General features: G+C 54.1%; 3 protein-coding genes across 10 annotated transcripts in view; 1 reads left to right on the top strand and 2 right to left on the bottom strand.

The window, feature by feature from the left end:
* Window positions 1-25: 25 nt before the first annotated feature.
* Window positions 26-5,250, bottom strand: LOC101070622 (glucose-6-phosphate isomerase). The gene is made up of 18 exons (XM_003976449.3): window positions 5,061-5,250; window positions 3,932-4,022; window positions 3,463-3,531; window positions 3,231-3,350; window positions 3,071-3,154; window positions 2,850-2,996; window positions 2,660-2,731; window positions 2,489-2,533; window positions 2,249-2,302; window positions 2,016-2,076; window positions 1,806-1,849; window positions 1,580-1,732; window positions 1,363-1,492; window positions 1,219-1,295; window positions 1,023-1,151; window positions 806-881; window positions 450-516; window positions 26-356 (listed from the first exon to the last, which is right to left on the bottom strand). The coding sequence occupies exons 1-18, from the start codon at window positions 5,177-5,179 to the stop codon at window positions 233-235; spliced, it is 1,662 nt and encodes a 553-aa protein (XP_003976498.1). The 5' UTR covers window positions 5,180-5,250; the 3' UTR covers window positions 26-232.
* Window positions 5,251-6,728: 1,478 nt separating this feature from the next.
* lsm14aa (LSM14A mRNA processing body assembly factor a) lies at window positions 6,729-12,049 on the bottom strand. Of its 6 annotated transcripts, none has more exons than XM_029841597.1 (10): window positions 11,739-12,049; window positions 10,816-11,051; window positions 10,587-10,743; window positions 9,384-9,665; window positions 9,107-9,178; window positions 8,609-8,791; window positions 8,326-8,500; window positions 8,214-8,252; window positions 7,845-8,091; window positions 6,729-7,773 (listed from the first exon to the last, which is right to left on the bottom strand). In XM_029841597.1, the coding sequence occupies exons 2-10, from the start codon at window positions 11,029-11,031 to the stop codon at window positions 7,750-7,752; spliced, it is 1,395 nt and encodes a 464-aa protein (XP_029697457.1). In that variant the 5' UTR covers window positions 11,032-11,051; window positions 11,739-12,049; the 3' UTR covers window positions 6,729-7,749. The 6 variants fall into 6 exon arrangements, with proteins under 6 accessions (XP_029697457.1, XP_029697456.1, XP_029697454.1 ...); XM_029841596.1 differs by having other exon boundaries at window positions 6,729-7,770; window positions 10,816-10,979; window positions 11,739-12,048; XM_029841594.1 differs by having other exon boundaries at window positions 10,816-10,979; window positions 11,739-12,047.
* Window positions 12,050-12,912: 863 nt separating this feature from the next.
* The window catches only part of LOC105419859 (transcription initiation factor TFIID subunit 4-like), an 11,252-nt gene continuing 8,489 nt past the window's right edge, over window positions 12,913-15,675 (top strand). For all 3 annotated transcript variants that reach the window (XM_029841592.1, XM_029841591.1, XM_029841590.1), the window contains exons 1-2: window positions 12,913-14,063; window positions 14,470-14,636. In XM_029841592.1, coding sequence (XP_029697452.1) covers window positions 12,929-14,063; window positions 14,470-14,636 — 1,302 coding nt within the window. In that variant the 5' untranslated portion in view covers window positions 12,913-12,928. The remainder of the gene's footprint in view (window positions 14,064-14,469; window positions 14,637-15,675) is intronic.

The raw sequence follows: 15,675 nt of genomic DNA, 5'->3' as shown, positions 1-15,675 counted from the left end.
ATTCGTTCAAAAAGGGGCCAAAAGGTCGGTGACAAACAGGACTTTTATTTTGAAAATGGTGGTCTACAGTTACTGTTGCATGGATGTGCGTCCTCTCGGACGGAAGCTGCTGACACAGGTTCAAGTCAAACACGCGTGGTTTCGGTGGACAAAATGCTCATTCGTGCGGAAAACAGGACACAAGATTCCAGCCAATGACAGAACGTGGGAGGAGCCAGTCGGCGAGGAGGGATCACACAAAGTTCTTCTTCAGGAAGTTGATGAGTCCGTTGGTGGAGGAGTCGTGAGAGCTGACGGCAGAGTCGTCCTGCAGCTCCGGCTCGATCTTCTTGGCCAACTGCTTCCCCAGTTCAACGCTGTCGGGAGGAAACAGGAAGTTAGCGGGGCGTCATCGCCCGACACCCCCCAGGGTGGGTGGCGGCCCCCCAGGGTGGGTGGCGGTCACTCACCCCCACTGGTCGTAGCTGTTGATGTCCCAGATGACCCCCTGCACAAAGATCTTGTGCTCGTACATGGCTGGAAACCAAAAACAACGTGAATCAGCTTGACAATCATCAAATATTTGAATAAAAGATGAAGTTAACTGTAGCACAATAATAGTTAATGTCTCGTTCAGTCGTTTTAACCTGAGCTGATCGAATTAAACCAGTTAATCTGGAGCCTGTGGGTCAGAACTCCTGGCTGAGTTTATTCCTAAATGATGGTTGAAATATGGAGGAGCAGGAGGGAACTGCAGGGCAGGACCGCTCAGGCGGCCCGACAGCGCCCCCGGGCGGTGCCCACGCAGTACTGCACCACTACTCACCAATCAGAGCTCCCAGGGTAAACGGGCTGAGCTTCTTAAAAACGATGGAGTTGCTCGGCTTGTTTCCTTCAAAGACCTTTGAACACAAGATGGAAACTTGCGTCACATTTCTAACTAATCCAAGTGCCGACATTGGTTACTATAGCAACAACAGCGTCCCCTAATCTCTGGGCAACAAATCCAGATTTGATTTAGGGTTAGTGGGCGATGCATTTACTTTGTGTGGCAGCAGCTTTTCAATGGCGTCGGCCTTCAAGCCGGCGGCGTCCAGCTCCTTACGCGCCTCGTCTGCGGTCTTTCCTTTCATCAGAGCTTCAGTCTGAGCCAGGAAGTTTGCAACCAGGATCTAAAACAGACTTCTGTGGTTCATTCTGCTGCAGGAGGGAGAAACGGGGGCCCTGGCGCCCGATTACCTTGTGATGGAGATTGTTTCTGATTGGATGCTGAGACTGAGCAGGAATGAGGAAGTCTGCAGGAATCATCCGAGTTCCTGTGGAGAAATGCGGTCAGACCGGTTAAATTCCCCAGGACAGCAGGCCGGAGGCGGGAGGCGTCACCTTGGTGGATGAGCTGGTAGAAGGCGTGCTGGCCGTTGGTCCCAGGCTCGCCCCACACGATCGGTCCGGTGTGGTACTGGACACGGACGCCATCTTTGGTGATGTACTTCCCGTTGGACTCCATGTCGCCCTGACGACCACAGAAAAAACTCTGTTACGGGCTGTTAGCACTCGGAACCATCTGAAGAAGCTCAGTGAAGACTCGTGGGCCTCTGACCTGCTGGAAGTACGCGGCGAAGCGGTGCATGTACTGGTCGTAGGGCAGCAGAGCCTGGGTCTCCGCCTGGAAGAAGTTGATGTACCAGACGCCCAGAAGGGCCAGCAGGACGGGCACGTTGCTCTCCAGAGGAGCGCTGCGGAAGTGTTTGTCCTGCAGAGCAGAGCCCAGGTCAGCAGGTTTCACACCCACAACCCCGAACAATAAACCCATGAGCAAAGCGTACCATCCAGTGAGCTCCCGACAGAAGCTGCTCAAAGTGCTCGAAGCCTAAAAACACAAAATGAAGATTTGCCAATATTAGCACAGCAATACTGAACAATGAAGAAAATGCAACGTTTTAATTTAGAACGGATCACTCGTCGGTCGAGTGCCTGAGCGGCGGGGTCAAAGGTCAGATAAGGTCAAAGGTCAGCCACCTTCAAGATACACATACCTACGTGCAGAGCGATGGACAGACCGATGGCCGACCAGAGCGAGTAACGACCTCCGACCCACTGAGGACGAGCAAACATGACATCACAGTCAGTCAGCCAATCAGAGCGCAGTCGGCAACAGCTCGGACGTTTGTTCAGATTACGACCAATCAACTCGACATGCTGCCAAGCGTCATTTCTGATGCATGACATCATGCGTGTGCATCGGCGTAGCAACAAGACCACAACTTACATCCCAGAACTCAAACATGTTCTCCGTGTCAATGCCAAAATCCCTCACTTTGGCCTGCGAGGAACAGAGAGAAAAGTCAAAACTGGTGAATGAATGAGCTTTAAAAGCCCAGAGATCGTAATGAACAGCGCTAAGATGCCTCCACAACAGCGCCATCTGCTGGTCACGTGTGTGCGGGCAAGTGCGTGTGTGTCACTGGACAGAAACAGCGTCCATCAGCTGCAGAGCAACAAGATTTACCGAGTTGGTGGACAGAGCCACAAAATGCTTGGCCACAGCGGATTTCTGCAACGAGAGGAGAACGTGAGGAGACGTGTGGCGTGATCCATCAGCTGACCAGAGCGGATCCCTCTGACCAGAGCGGATCCCTCTGACCAGAGCGGATCCCTCTGACCAGAGCGAGGGACTCACGTCAGAGGCGGTCTGGAGGAACCAGTCTTTGGCTGACTCGGCGTTGGTGATGGTCTCCTGGGTGGTGAACGTCTGAGAAAAGGTTGAAGACAAAAGGAGTCAAGCCGGCGTCATCAGGAGGAGGAGGAGTGCGAGTGTGTGTGAGTGAGTGTGTGTGTGTGTGTGTGCGCGTGTGTGTGTGAGAACACACCTTAGAAGCAATGATGAACAGCGTGGTCTCTGCGTCCAGCTTGGCCAGAGTCTTGGCCATGTGGGTGCCATCGATGTTGGAGACAAACCAAACATTCGGGCCCCCTGCGGAGTACGGCTTCAGAGCCTCCGTCACCATCAGAGGACCCTGAAGGCAACACGATACCGTCAGCCATCACGGGGCGCCCCACGCCACCGGGGGAGACGAAGGCCGTGGCTCACCAGGTCGGAGCCGCCGATCCCGATGTTGACCACGTCGGTGATGCTCTTCCCACTGAAGCCCTTCCACTCGCCGCTCCGCACCCTCTGTGAAGGGGGAGGAGCCTCAGACGCGTTCGTCTCTGTGGCGACGGCGGACGTGACGGCGGCTGCGTGTACGTACGTGGCAGAAGGTCTTCATCTTCTCCAGCACGCGGTTCACCTCAGGCATCACGTCGGTCCCGTCCACGCAGATGGGCTCGTTGGAACGATTCCTCAGGGCAACGTGGAGCACAGCACGGCCCTGAAACCACGCACGTACGCACGCACGTACACACGCACGCACCAGAATAAACATGAGGAATATTCTCTGAACATGCAGCATCACCGACGCACCACAGACGTGTTGTCGTTACCTCTGTGAAGTTGATCTTCTCTCCAGAGAACATCTTCTGGCGAGCCTCCTCCACCCCCCTCGAGCGGGCCTGGAACATCACCCCTTTAGGTTACTTCTATTTGAGCCCCACACCCTCGAACCCTAACCCAGACGTGCACACACGCCCGTCTGCAAACAGCTGTTGGCCAACACAGCTCTGCAGAACAAAGCAGGATTTCACACCTCCGGCTTTCAGAGCAGAATGTTGAAATGTTCCAGGTTAGAATTTATCAGCCACCAGTGGTGGAATGAGACCCAACGGGACCAGAGGCAGGAGAACGGGCCAACATGGCGCCACATTGCTCAAGAGCACCTGAGAAGAATGTGGCTTTCTGGACTAACACTCAAACAAAGCTTAGTTCAACATTGAACAGACTCCCTGAGCCCAACAGGTTGGACCTGGAGCACCTCTGTGTGTGTGTGTGTGTGTGTGTGTGTGTGAGAGATACCAAAAGCAGCAGCATGTCCAGCACTTCCTGGTTGATGAGATTCTTGGAGAAGTCCAGGAGGATGTCTCCTTCCTCCGTCTGCAGAGTCGTGCTGTGCAGAGACAAGAGGGACAAAACGTTCATTCAGAACCAGACGAATCGTTTCAGCTTCATGAAGCGGCTCCGTAAACCTGGATCCAGCAGCAGCATGTTCACATCAGTCATCTCCAGACCATCGTGCAACACTGACCCGCTAACAACCACCCGGTCATGGTGAGCGCAACTAATACAGCAGGAGCCTGGTGTCCAGCCCCACTTGCCCGCTTCCCTGCTGATCGCAGCCCGCCGGGGGTGGGGGGTGGGGGGGGGTGGATGTGTCGGGCAGCACGTACACATGCAGCTTCCGACCCGGAGCCGCAGGACCAGCGGGATGCTGCCGATTCAACCCTCCACAGTATCTCCGCTCAAACGTGACCACAGAGGGGGAAGCTGCTCATTTCTGGCCGCAGAGCAGCGGTCAACAGGTTTTCCTCCTCTGCGGGGCTCAATAGACCGGAAAACGGATTCATACATTCATATGTATATACGTATATAATAGTCAGGGAGCATTTACGGTAGTTTTACAGCATTTGTAGCATATAAGCACGCGCGATCTACAGACATGACAAATGTGCGAGTTTAGGTTGAAATCCTGGACGCTCTAAAACGCTAACCTGTTACACGGATTAGCATTAGCAACAAACTCTGTCCGATAATGGAGGCCGCGACGTCAGCACCCTAGCTCGTGTCAGCTGTCGCTTGTGTGAAACACTTTATTCAAAAGTGTGCAAGAGTTCGTCCGACATGTCGACGCGTGTCCTCCGATGCACGACCAGAAGGTGTCCCAACAGGAAACGCAAAGGGAGAAGTCGGGTTATGAAACCATGACCTTGGAACTTCACCGTAGGAAATCGTTGGTGGCGGAGGGACGCGGGGGCTAAACCTGATTAAGTTGATTACCGACAGTACCACTGCTGTACTTTATGAAGCGTGGCTGTCTAAACACACGAGCGTGAACTCGGGGAGCATCACGCCCACCTCCCGTCCCCCCCACCACCACCATCCGCCTCATGGCCGCTGTCACACGGATGTAAAGAGCGTCTCCTCCCACCTGAATCTGCTGAACCTGTCCTGTTCGGCGGCGAACATATCCCTCATGTTGAGGCTGCCGGCGTTGGCTTTGTACCACTGCTGCAGCTTCCTGTATTCGGGGTCGTTACTCAGCGCCATGATGGTGGTGGTTCCGGGGAGTTCTGGTCCGGCAGCAGCGCGGTGCTCGACTGGCCTCCGTCTGATGTTGGGTCATATAGAGACAGGAGGAGGGAGGGAGGGGCTGTGAAGGACCCAACCAATGGCTGTCGAGGAGTAAACCACGCCCGTCGAGACCACGCCCACGGTGACAGTGCACGCGATGCGATGTACGGAAAACAACGAGGGCCAAAAACATGGAGGGCGGTTACGTAAGCAGCATATGCCGATGCATACACGTGAATAAATACGTGAATATTCCGTCCTGTGGCTTTGGATTACAGAACTTTGAGATAAATACATTATAATGTGAATACATATAAATATAGAATGTACACCTTAAACAATATAACATTGAAATCACACCATATAATCAGATCAGAAAGTGGAATCTCAGTTTCTATAAAACAGAGTAGACAACAGATAAATGAACAAGTTTATTGATTTGCTCTTAAAAGCTCCAGTCTTCTCAGGCCCACAGGACACCATGCAGGCCTTCCGCCCAACTCGGTCCCCGACCCCCGTTTGGGGCTCCCTCCACAGGTGTTCTCGACTCAGACTGGACCCCGACAGCAACTGATGGGCTGGTCTCCATCCTCATTTATTGTTGCTTCATTTGTGCACTTTGTGTCAATTAAAAATCTGGTCACACTGAGAACCAAGAACAAGAATTTGTGACATCGGATTTGACAACTTGGGATTTTTAATACATATTAATGCCGTCGTCACACCTTCAGAATCAAGAACCACCACTATAGTATCATTCCCACCCTGAAATTTCTTTGATAAAACCAAATCACCAAATTAGCTGAGGAACATCAACAGGTCTGAAGCTCTGACAGAATGCAAACATCAACAGAAGCAAAGCAATCAAAGCGTAACTTCACTTTTAAAGCCAGTTCTCTAATCTTGTTTCAAATGTGAAGCCCAGTGTCCGAAACAGGATGGTTTCATATCTAAAGGCTTGATAACGGGCTCTGGCATGGATCCAACAGCTGCTTGTGCCTTAATGCAGCCACCATGTGCAGTACAAAGGGTCCCAGTGCGGCGATGCTAGTGGCTAACCTACAGCATTAAGGCAGATCACAGGGAGGAAAAAGAGAAAAGACTTTTCTGGATTTCCTGAGCACGATTAAGGACATTAAAGGGTTCGGGTTTGCATGACAGGCTAATGACAGGCTGACACAGTCCCACAGTTTTAACTTTGGGCTCCAAATTTTGCAGAATCAGGACAACAGAAATCTGGTCGTTGAAATTTAAGCTTTTCCTGGGGTGTCTAAAACATCCTCAAACCCATCACCACTGCTAACCAGTGTGTGTGTGTGTGTGTGTGTGTGCGTGTGTGTGTGGGGGGGTCTGATGGACAGACCGTCTAACGGTTCAGAACCAGGACAAGGGGGGGGGGGGTCTGATGGACAGACCGTCTAACGGTTCAGAACACTACGCTGCTACACGCTGGCTCCTTAATGGGAACGCTGTTCCTGACATCACTTCCTCTACTGAGCCGGAAACGTGGTGAGAATTTCTTGTGTGTGTGTGTGTGTGTGTGTGTGTGTGGACAGATTAGTGTGAAAGCAGCTCACAAAAGGCTTCGTTAAACACTGATGAACGTCTGAAGGGCAGGGAGACGCCAAAGGTTCCACCCAGATTATGAATGTGCTGCGTTTTCTGCCGATTGTTTAAAACTAGTCCTGGTTAACCAGGTCAGCTCCACAGCTCAGGTCCCTTCTGATGGAGAGAGGATATTAGGATTCAGGGCCAGCTGCTTTTCCAAACACACACGTTTGAGTGAAATGTAAATGTGCACGTTTCACTCCCTTTAGCATTTTGGGGCGTTTCGGGCGCATCGATGACATGATTAAACCGCAGCATCCGTAAAGTGCCAGTTTCTCTTGAAGGACAAAGTGGGGAAACACAAAAGAAATGTGACCTATGAACCAAGTCTGTCCCCCACCAAACTACCCAAGAAGAGGAGTAAAATGACCACGAAGCCGATGCCTGGGTGCACGCCGACCACCAGCTTGCTACGCTAACGCCAACATGTCACAAGTAGTGGAAGAAAAACCCTCTGCTACAGTTAAGAAAGAAAAGAGCAACAGGAAAGTAAAGTGAGACGTTCTGAGGAGACGGGACAGCAGCTAACAGCAGGAAGCGTCTGGTTACAGTAGAAAAGTGGTGATAGAAAGAGGCGAGTGAGCGGAGGGAGCGGGTCGGTGCCGGCGCCGGGCCGCAGCAGCAACCCAACAGACACCCTAAATAAAGCTATATCAGAGAGCTCCACGTGGGGGTGCACGGCTCTCCACAACTAAGGAAATCTCAAACGGAGGTGGAGGAGAAGGGAGATCATTCATGGAACACAGAGGAGCCCATCTGGAGCGGAACATCTGCAGCTCTTCATCCCGTCGCTCCGCTGTGTCGAGGAGTCGACCCAGTGCTGGTGACAAATATACAACCAGTTGACAATCTTCATTATTTTAGCCACAAAATAGCAACTTGATCCGTGTTTCTGCTTGAAGTGTGAACAAGTCCCGTCTGTACAGTCTTGCTCCCGACTACGCCGACACTTTGTTGTCCTTCTGGAAGAAAACAGAGTGAAATGCTGAATCTGTTCTCAGGCTCATCTCATCTTTCCTGCCCAACGTTTTACCCTGTAAGCCGATAAGTCAGCGAACTCCCGGCCGGCCTGTTTTCCTCCTCTGTATCCTCCCCTGAAACCGCCGCCGCCTGCCTGCGGAGGCCCGAAGGACCCTCGACCAGCTGAACGGCCACGCCCACCACGGAAGCCCATGCCCCCACGCCCGCGGTAGCCTCCACGCCCGCGGCCCTGGCGAAGAGGGATGCCGAAGGTCTCGGCGTTCATCCTCCGCTCCTCCGCCCAGGTCTGCCTCCGCTCCCTGCAGGAGGAGAGGAGCAGCGTCCTGAATCATCTGACAGCAACGTCCAGAAGAAACCACCTTCACATTCATTGAGCTTCACGTGTCACGTGTCACGTGTCATGTGATCGAGGGAGACTGACCGAGGGAAGCCGGAGCCTCCAGATTTATCAGCTGCTTTCCTGGAAGAGAGAAAAGGGATAAATTGGCCGTGGGCACCAGCGTGGGCAGCTGTGAGGGGGGCAGAGACCACACCTGGTGTCATCGCAGGAGATGTTGTCGAAGAACGACTTGGACTTGTCGTAGTAGCAGTTGGGGCCCAGAGGGTCGCACTCCTCGTCGGCGTTGCCCTCGCTGTTCTGGGTCTCCACCCCAGAGTCACCTTTGTCCTCTCCGTTCACAGCTTTCTCGGGCTTCTCCGTCTTTTTATCTGAGGGGAGAGCAAGGTCACAGCGGTGCCGAGGGGAGAGCAAGGTCACACCGGTGCCACCTGAACAGCTCCACAGGTGGGGCGGCCGTTGGGGAGGAGCAGAAGCACCTTTTAGTTTCAGCTTGTCCTGGAACTCGCGGTCAATCTCCTCCTTGTTGAACTGGGCGTTGGCGCTCTCGAAATCAAAGTCTTTCTCAAATTTCACGGGTCCATCCCGCCGAACGTTGAAGCGACCTCGGCCACGGTGTCCTCCTCCACGCCCACGTCTGTTGGCGGGGGCACCGGCAGCTGCTAACACAGGGCACAACTGTCAGGACTCAAAGGTCTCCAGAGAAATCCAGACACCCAACAGATGGTGGAGTCACAGATGAGGCAGCAACCACAGCACACGCCCACGATGGCACGAGGGTCAGGCGTGACAGAAAGCACGTCACATTCACGGAGGACATGTCGTCCATCCCTGGAAGCATCGTTCAGCAGCGCTCATCAAACCTCCGCCGCCATCGACATGAGCTGCGTGTCAATTTGCATGTTGACTAGCAAAAAGAACCAGAAATCATGAGGGCGGGTGGGCATGCAGAGTCTGGATGGTAGGGAGGCGTTAACCTGTGGAGCCTTTCCTGGCGTCCCTGCCTTCACCTCCTGCCAGCTCACAGTCTGCTTTGGGGGCTTTGGTGCCTGGAACAGCAGAGGCTTTAAAACAGTGGCAGCACTGAAGAAAAAACACTCCTGTGACCCACTGGAACCACGACTCAAAGGCCAGGACACTGGGAGCGGACCGAGAGTCCATCAAAGTGCCCTCGTCGGCTTCCACAGCGTCCTCCTGACTACAAGCCCAGAAATGTTCAGACCTCAGAGCAGCAGAGAGCAGACGGGGGCTCACCTGGGTGGCTAAAGACTGAGTGAGCGAGCCTTGGAGCGGACGCCCCCTCCATCCCCTGGCCTCCCCTGAGACTCTCACCCCTCCGGGAGTCCACCTCTTCCAGGTGATGAGGCTTCTGGATGCTCTGGCTGGAGGTGGAGGGAGCTGCTCGACCATGGGCGGGACTTCTGCGACCCAGGCCAGGGGCGGGAGCGGTGGCAGTTGGTACTGACGGGGCAGTTTGGTTGGCCTGGTCCAGGGTGGGGCTCTTCCGCAAAGCCTCCAGGCTGGGGCTGCTGCGAGCTGGAGGGAGGAAGCGGACAGAAGTCGGGGTTAGAGACGCCACAGAAGAGTCAAATGGACGGGCTCCAACAGAAATGAGGAGGCAAAGAACCTGCCAGGCTGGTGGGAAACACGAGGCCCCCTGAGGGAGGACGGTGCACACTCAACGTGCACAGAGGGGCCAGAGCAGCACCCAAACATGCTGGCTGATGTAGCGGCTAATGCTAACAGAACCCTGTCTAAAGCACAGCTGCCCCCCACCCCTGGGGACGTTCCAGATATCTTCTGAAGTTCTGGACCTTGGGGCAGTGCTGGACCCTGGGGCAGTGCTGGACCTTGGGGCAGTGCTGGACCCTGGGGCAGTGCTGGACCCTGGGGCAGTGCTGGCCCGACTCTCCTCGTTAGCTTCTTCAGTGCATGCAGGGGTGTGACCGAGGTCACCTGCTGTGGTGGGGGCACACAGAACCGGGTTCTCTTTGAACGCAGCCCGGCAGGCTTTTACCTTTGGTTCCAATAGCCCGCGGGTCAGAACCAAGAGCGCTGCTCTGAGGCTGGGCTGAGACAGCGCACGTGTCGCTCATGGAGGAGGGCACTGACCGTCCTGTGTGGAGAACAGGGGCAACAGACTGTCCGTGAAGACACAGAACCAGAACCGTCCTTTCTGAGTGGGTCAAAGCTCGGTCCACATTTTACAGGCCGTTAGCTGTAACCTGCAGTCGTGAGTGGACGTGCATGTTTCTGATTCTGACATGTGGGGGGGACCGGAAAGGCTTCGTGATGCCGTCAGTCGGTCCCTCCCCTGGTTTCTGTGGCATGATTGACATGGTACCAGAGCCACACAGACCTGAACCCTTGGAGATCATGCAGCGCCAGGCGCCGCCCCCGCGGCCGCCTTACATAGGGGTGGGACTCAACATCAGTGAGGTGGGTGTGGCTACTCACCAACGCCAACGGCCCCGAACTGGGGGGAAACCAGAGGACTGGAGCCAAACTGGTTGTAAGGAGGAACTGGAGCACGGTTGAAAAGGCCGTAGGAACCGCCAGATTGGAACTGGGTGGAAGTGGCGGCAGAAGAGGAGGAGCCAGTGCCCATGGACGACTGGGGGGGAAATGAGGTGAGTTCCAGCTCGCTAGGTACAAAGGAACACTCAACGGTGGGGCGGAGACGTACCTGGACGATGGCAGGGTCCTGAGGGAAAGAGCATGTTGGTTTGGGGGGTTCACACACAGTCAGATCCTTGATGTCGCTGCCTCTGAAGATGATGTACTCAAAGATGTCATCTCGAGGTAGGATGGGTCTGTCGGTGGGACGGTCCTCTGTCCCAAAGGACCGGACTGAGCAGGGAGGACAGATCCCAGTTAGCAAGACTGAAGTTTGTGCCTTCATACTTTAGGTTCATCTGCACTCTGAGGATATAACAGTTGAGCAGTTTAAAACAGGCGTTTCACCGCACATCACCTCCGAGTGATGAGCAGGTGAGGCGAGCGCGCGCTCAGTGACGTCAGTCTGCGCGACGATAGAGTCGCTTTACTATTGAATGAAACTTTATATGTCGGTGAAGGTTGCGTCCACATTTGGACGTTTGCAATTTAAAAAGAAAACCACAACGTGGTCGCTGGGGTCGTTACTTTCGTGCTGCTATCCATTATGCTAACGTTAGCACACAAGTTGGAAAGCTGACTCATGTTGCAAACACACAACACCAACAGGACTAGCATGGTAAATTGTCAGGAAAATAACTCTCTTTTGGTTCTAATGGTTATTTATTTGGCGGGCTGAAGTTACGCTACTTCTGACTGTTTTCAATCATTTTCGCAAGCTAGCGAAATGATACGTCGGCAATAGCAACGATGCAACAGCCTAGCATTGACTTTTAAATGGGTGAATCTAAGCTAATGCTAATTGTCTGCAAACGTGTTTATCCCCATTTTAGCCCCATTTCCCGCATACATACACTCGATGTCAACTCTTAATTTCACGAGCGTTCGTTAGTTCGCTAGAAATTGTTAACAGAGGTCACTGAACGTGCACGCAGTGGTAATATTAGGGCTACGTGCTCATGAGCGCTAGCATTAGCCGCCTAGCTGACTTACCTTTAGCAAGTGCGACGGTTGAGTTCTCGGTGTCAATCGTGTAGAGGATTCCTTCGTAGCGAATTTCGGCCTTCGAAATTAGGCTGATTTTGCTCCCGAGATAAGGCGTTCCACCGCTCATGGTGCCTCCTGAACCCGGCGGGCGGGGCAACAGCAACAGCGGGCGACTCTCCCAAATGATCCGCTACAGTAATCGTGATCCTCCGGCGGGTTTGTGAGCGCGAGGGGCTGCAGCAGGTCGCGCGGCTCCACTACAACATGGCTCCCTCATCCTCCATCGCACGTCTGCGCGCGGAGGCTCGCGGGAAGCGGAAATATCGCGGGGTTTCGTCGGGCAGCGCGATCCAGATCTGTAGCAGGTAGAATCAAGACGCCCCACGGTTGTGCTGAAAACACGCGGAACTCGACTCAAGCGGTGTGTTTTGAGACCCACATCACACCTTTAATCAGCCACGTGCTGCGTTTCCTTCGGTTCTGTAGCTGAAAGCGGGATTTACCTGTGGTCGAAAGTGCCAGAGAGGCTCCTGGAGAAGATACTTTCAGGCTAACAACCGCCCACTCATTATTTGTAGTTTTTACAGTGTTTTTTTACTCATCTTTTTATTTCCATGCTGACAGTTGGCATCGTTAGTATGTTTGCAAAATAAGTTCTATTAATAATGTTCTGATGTTCCGGATTCCAGAGGGACTCTCACCTTTGATTTTCAAAGATCGTTGGTGAAGATCAAAGCAACCTTGTAGATCGTCACAATGTGACGAGCAGCTCGTTTTTAAGTGAAACAATCTTCATTAAACCAAGACAACTCAGCGATCTGCTGCCTGAAGCTGGGATCCTGTCACTGAAACAATCCCTCCGATACTCGGACAGTATTCAGAGGCTCATTGAAGCTATTCCAATTAATTAGGTATTATTTTTTGGTATAACTCACAATATGTGGAGAATTAAGCTGCTTATGTGAATTTCTCCACTCTTATACACACACACACGTATAATTCTTTAATCAGATCGAACTGATCCCATGTTTGTTTCTGGAAAAGTTTAGTTTCTTGAACTAATGAGACCACGGAACGGATCGCGGCGTCGCGCCGGGTCTCTCTATCGGCTCTATTTCTGTGCTCAGAAAGCGCAGCGAGCCTCCGCGCATGCGTACATTCTAAAATACGATTTGCACAACGGTCCAACATCAAAGATGGCGGGAGCCTCCGACCCACTGGAGGACATGCTCTTCAATGAGGTGGATGAGAAAGCAGTTAGCGACCTAGTTGGCTCTCTGGAATCCCAACTCGGCGACCGAAAGGCTCCCGCTGCACCATATTCCGAGGAGAAAAGGGAGGGAGCTCCGGCCGCTGGCAGCCAGTTCTCAGGGAAAGTGCGCGATCAAGTGGGGTCTCTGGAGCAGCCGCAACAAGGGCATCCAAAAGCGGGGTTAAACCAGAAACCCGGCGCCGATGAGTCGCTCCCCGGGAAAACTCTCCCTTCGTCTACCTCCACCGTCGCTCCGGGGGCCGCGCCGACCGCCGCCGCGAGTCTCCCAACAGTTGCGGCGCCTCCCGCTGCTCCCACCGCGCCGGGACCCGTAACTTTGAACACTCCGTCGGCGGCTAGCTTCCATCGGGCTGCCGTCCTGGGTCCGAGCGCGGCTCCCAGCACCACAATCGTCCCCGTCGGGGACTCGACACGGACCGCTTCTCCCGGACTCCAAAGTTTAAACGGCGGTCCAGGAGGTGTGAAGTTGGGGAACTCGGCTCCTGCCCCCCCAGCAGCCGGGGCCAACACGGTGATCAGCACTGTCAGTGCAGGCGGCTCCACCATCATCGTGTCCATGGCTTCACAGCCCACTTTCCCGGTACCTCAGTCCCAGGTGACGTCTGGTACTCTGCAGAGACACCCGAGCCCGGTCACGAGCGTCGCCCAGAATGGTGTGGACCCCAAGGGCGCCCAGCTGGTGGCGCAGTGCTCAGCCTCCCCCTCAGCCCCCGCCGCTCAGACCAACCCCAGCCTGCACCCCAAGATGTTGCTGCCCAGCCAGCCGCCCCCTGGGGGCTCGGTCATCCTGACCAACACCCCTCCGCCCGCGGCCGAGCAGCCCCCCGTGGGCCAGCCTCAGGTGGACACCAAGCCTGCTGTGAACGGCGTGGCCCAGCAGCCCCCGGTGGCCGTGGTCCGGCCCCCGGGCTCCCCCGTGGTGGCCACCTCGGTGCAGCAGCAGCGCCCCGGGCTGGTGGCCAGCTCGCCCAGGGTGGCCGCCCCCCAGCCCCAGCTGGCGGTGCGGCCTCAGCAGCAGACCACCATCCAGCTCCCGTCGGGCTTCACCATTCCTCCAGGTGAGACGGACCCCCTCCGTGACCCGGTGCCGACGGCTGTATTTGGCCAGGGGAGCCAGAACCGGTACCGCGTTCACATAAAGGTTTGATAGCTCAACTGTTAGCAAAGCGCACGCTGTGAAAGCATCCCAGAGACAGCGGGTCACCATGGCAACCAGGTAAACTCCGCGGGCTCTGCCTCCATGTGTTCCTGAAGAGGCAGGTTCTGAAGCAGTAGTCCAAACCCGCTTTCAGGAATCAGCTGAGGGTCGGATCCATTTGATCCGTTCAGGGTTCTGGAGGCGTTCCCGCTTCATTTGCAAATCTGACATTTCTGTTGGAATATTTACCAGAACCGGGAGTGGGTGATCAAAGCAGGTGTTGTTCGTCTGCTCGCAGGAAACTGACACTCGGCTGTTTCCCTCAGGTATGGTTCTGGTCCGGACTGAGACGGGCCAGCTGATCATGGTCCCACAGCAGGTTCTGGCCCAGGCTCAGGCCAAGCTACAGCAGGGTCAGACGGTGGCCAATATCACCCAGCGACCCGCCACCCCCACAGCCACCACCGCCATCCGGGTCAGCACCGCCACTACGGTAGGTCATCATCCAGAACCCAAGCCTTGGGAGCAGAACCACTGGGGTCCGGGACGGGGGGGGGGCAACGTGGACGTAAACATGGCTCAGGAGGGGGGGGGGACGTCTGGTCACTCCACGCCGCCGCGGGCGCTTCCCTCATGGTGGGGTTGTGACAGGAAGTTGATCACCAGGTGTACGCCCACAAACCTGGTGTTTAGCTGTGTGTGTGTGTGTGTGTGTGTGTGTGTGTGTGTGTGTGTGTGTACCAAGATGTTTAGCTGTGTGTGTGTGTGTGGACCAAGATGTTTAGCTGTGTGTGTGTGTGTGTGTGGACCAAGATGTTTAGCTGTGTGTGTGTGTGTGTGTGTGTACCAAGATGTTTGGGTGTGTGTGTGTGTGTGTGGACCAAGATGTTTAGCTGTGTGTGTGTGTGTGTGTGTGTGTGTACCAAGATGTTTAGCTGTGTGTGTGTGTGTGGACCAAGATGTTTAGCTGTGTGTGTGTGTGTGTGTGTACCAAGATGTTTAGCTGTGTGTGTGTGTGTGTGTGGACCAAGATGTTTAGCTGTGTGTGTGTGTGTGGACCAAGATGTTTAGCTGTGTGTGTGTGTGTGTGTACCAAGATGTTTAGCTGTGTGTGTGTGTGTGTGTACCAAGATGTTTAGCTGTGTGTGTGTGTGTGTACCAAGATGTTTAGCTGTGTGTGTGTGTGTGTGTACCAAGATGTTTAGCTGTGTGTGTGTGTGGACCAAGATGTTTAGCTGTGTGTGTGTGTGGACCAAGATATTTAGCTGTGTGTGTGGACCAAGATATTTAGCTGTGTGTGTGTACCAAGATGTTTAGCTGTGTGTGTGTGTGTACCAAGATGTTTAGCTGTGTGTGTGTGTGGACCAAGATGTTTAGCTGTGTGTGTGTGTGGACCAAGATGTTTAGCTGTGTGTGTGTGTGGACCAAGATATTTAGCTGTGTGTGTGGACCAAGATATTTAGCTGTGTGTGTGTACCAAGATGTTTAGCTGTGTGTGTGTGTGTACCAAGATGTTTAGCTGTGTGTGTGTG

The sequence above is a fragment of the Takifugu rubripes genome, chromosome 9, assembly GCF_901000725.2.
Source record: "Takifugu rubripes chromosome 9, fTakRub1.2, whole genome shotgun sequence".
NCBI classification, from domain to species: Eukaryota; Metazoa; Chordata; class Actinopteri; order Tetraodontiformes; family Tetraodontidae; genus Takifugu; species Takifugu rubripes.
The sequence above is the reverse complement of the archived record's forward strand: the minus strand, read 5'-3'. Positions and strand labels throughout refer to the sequence as shown.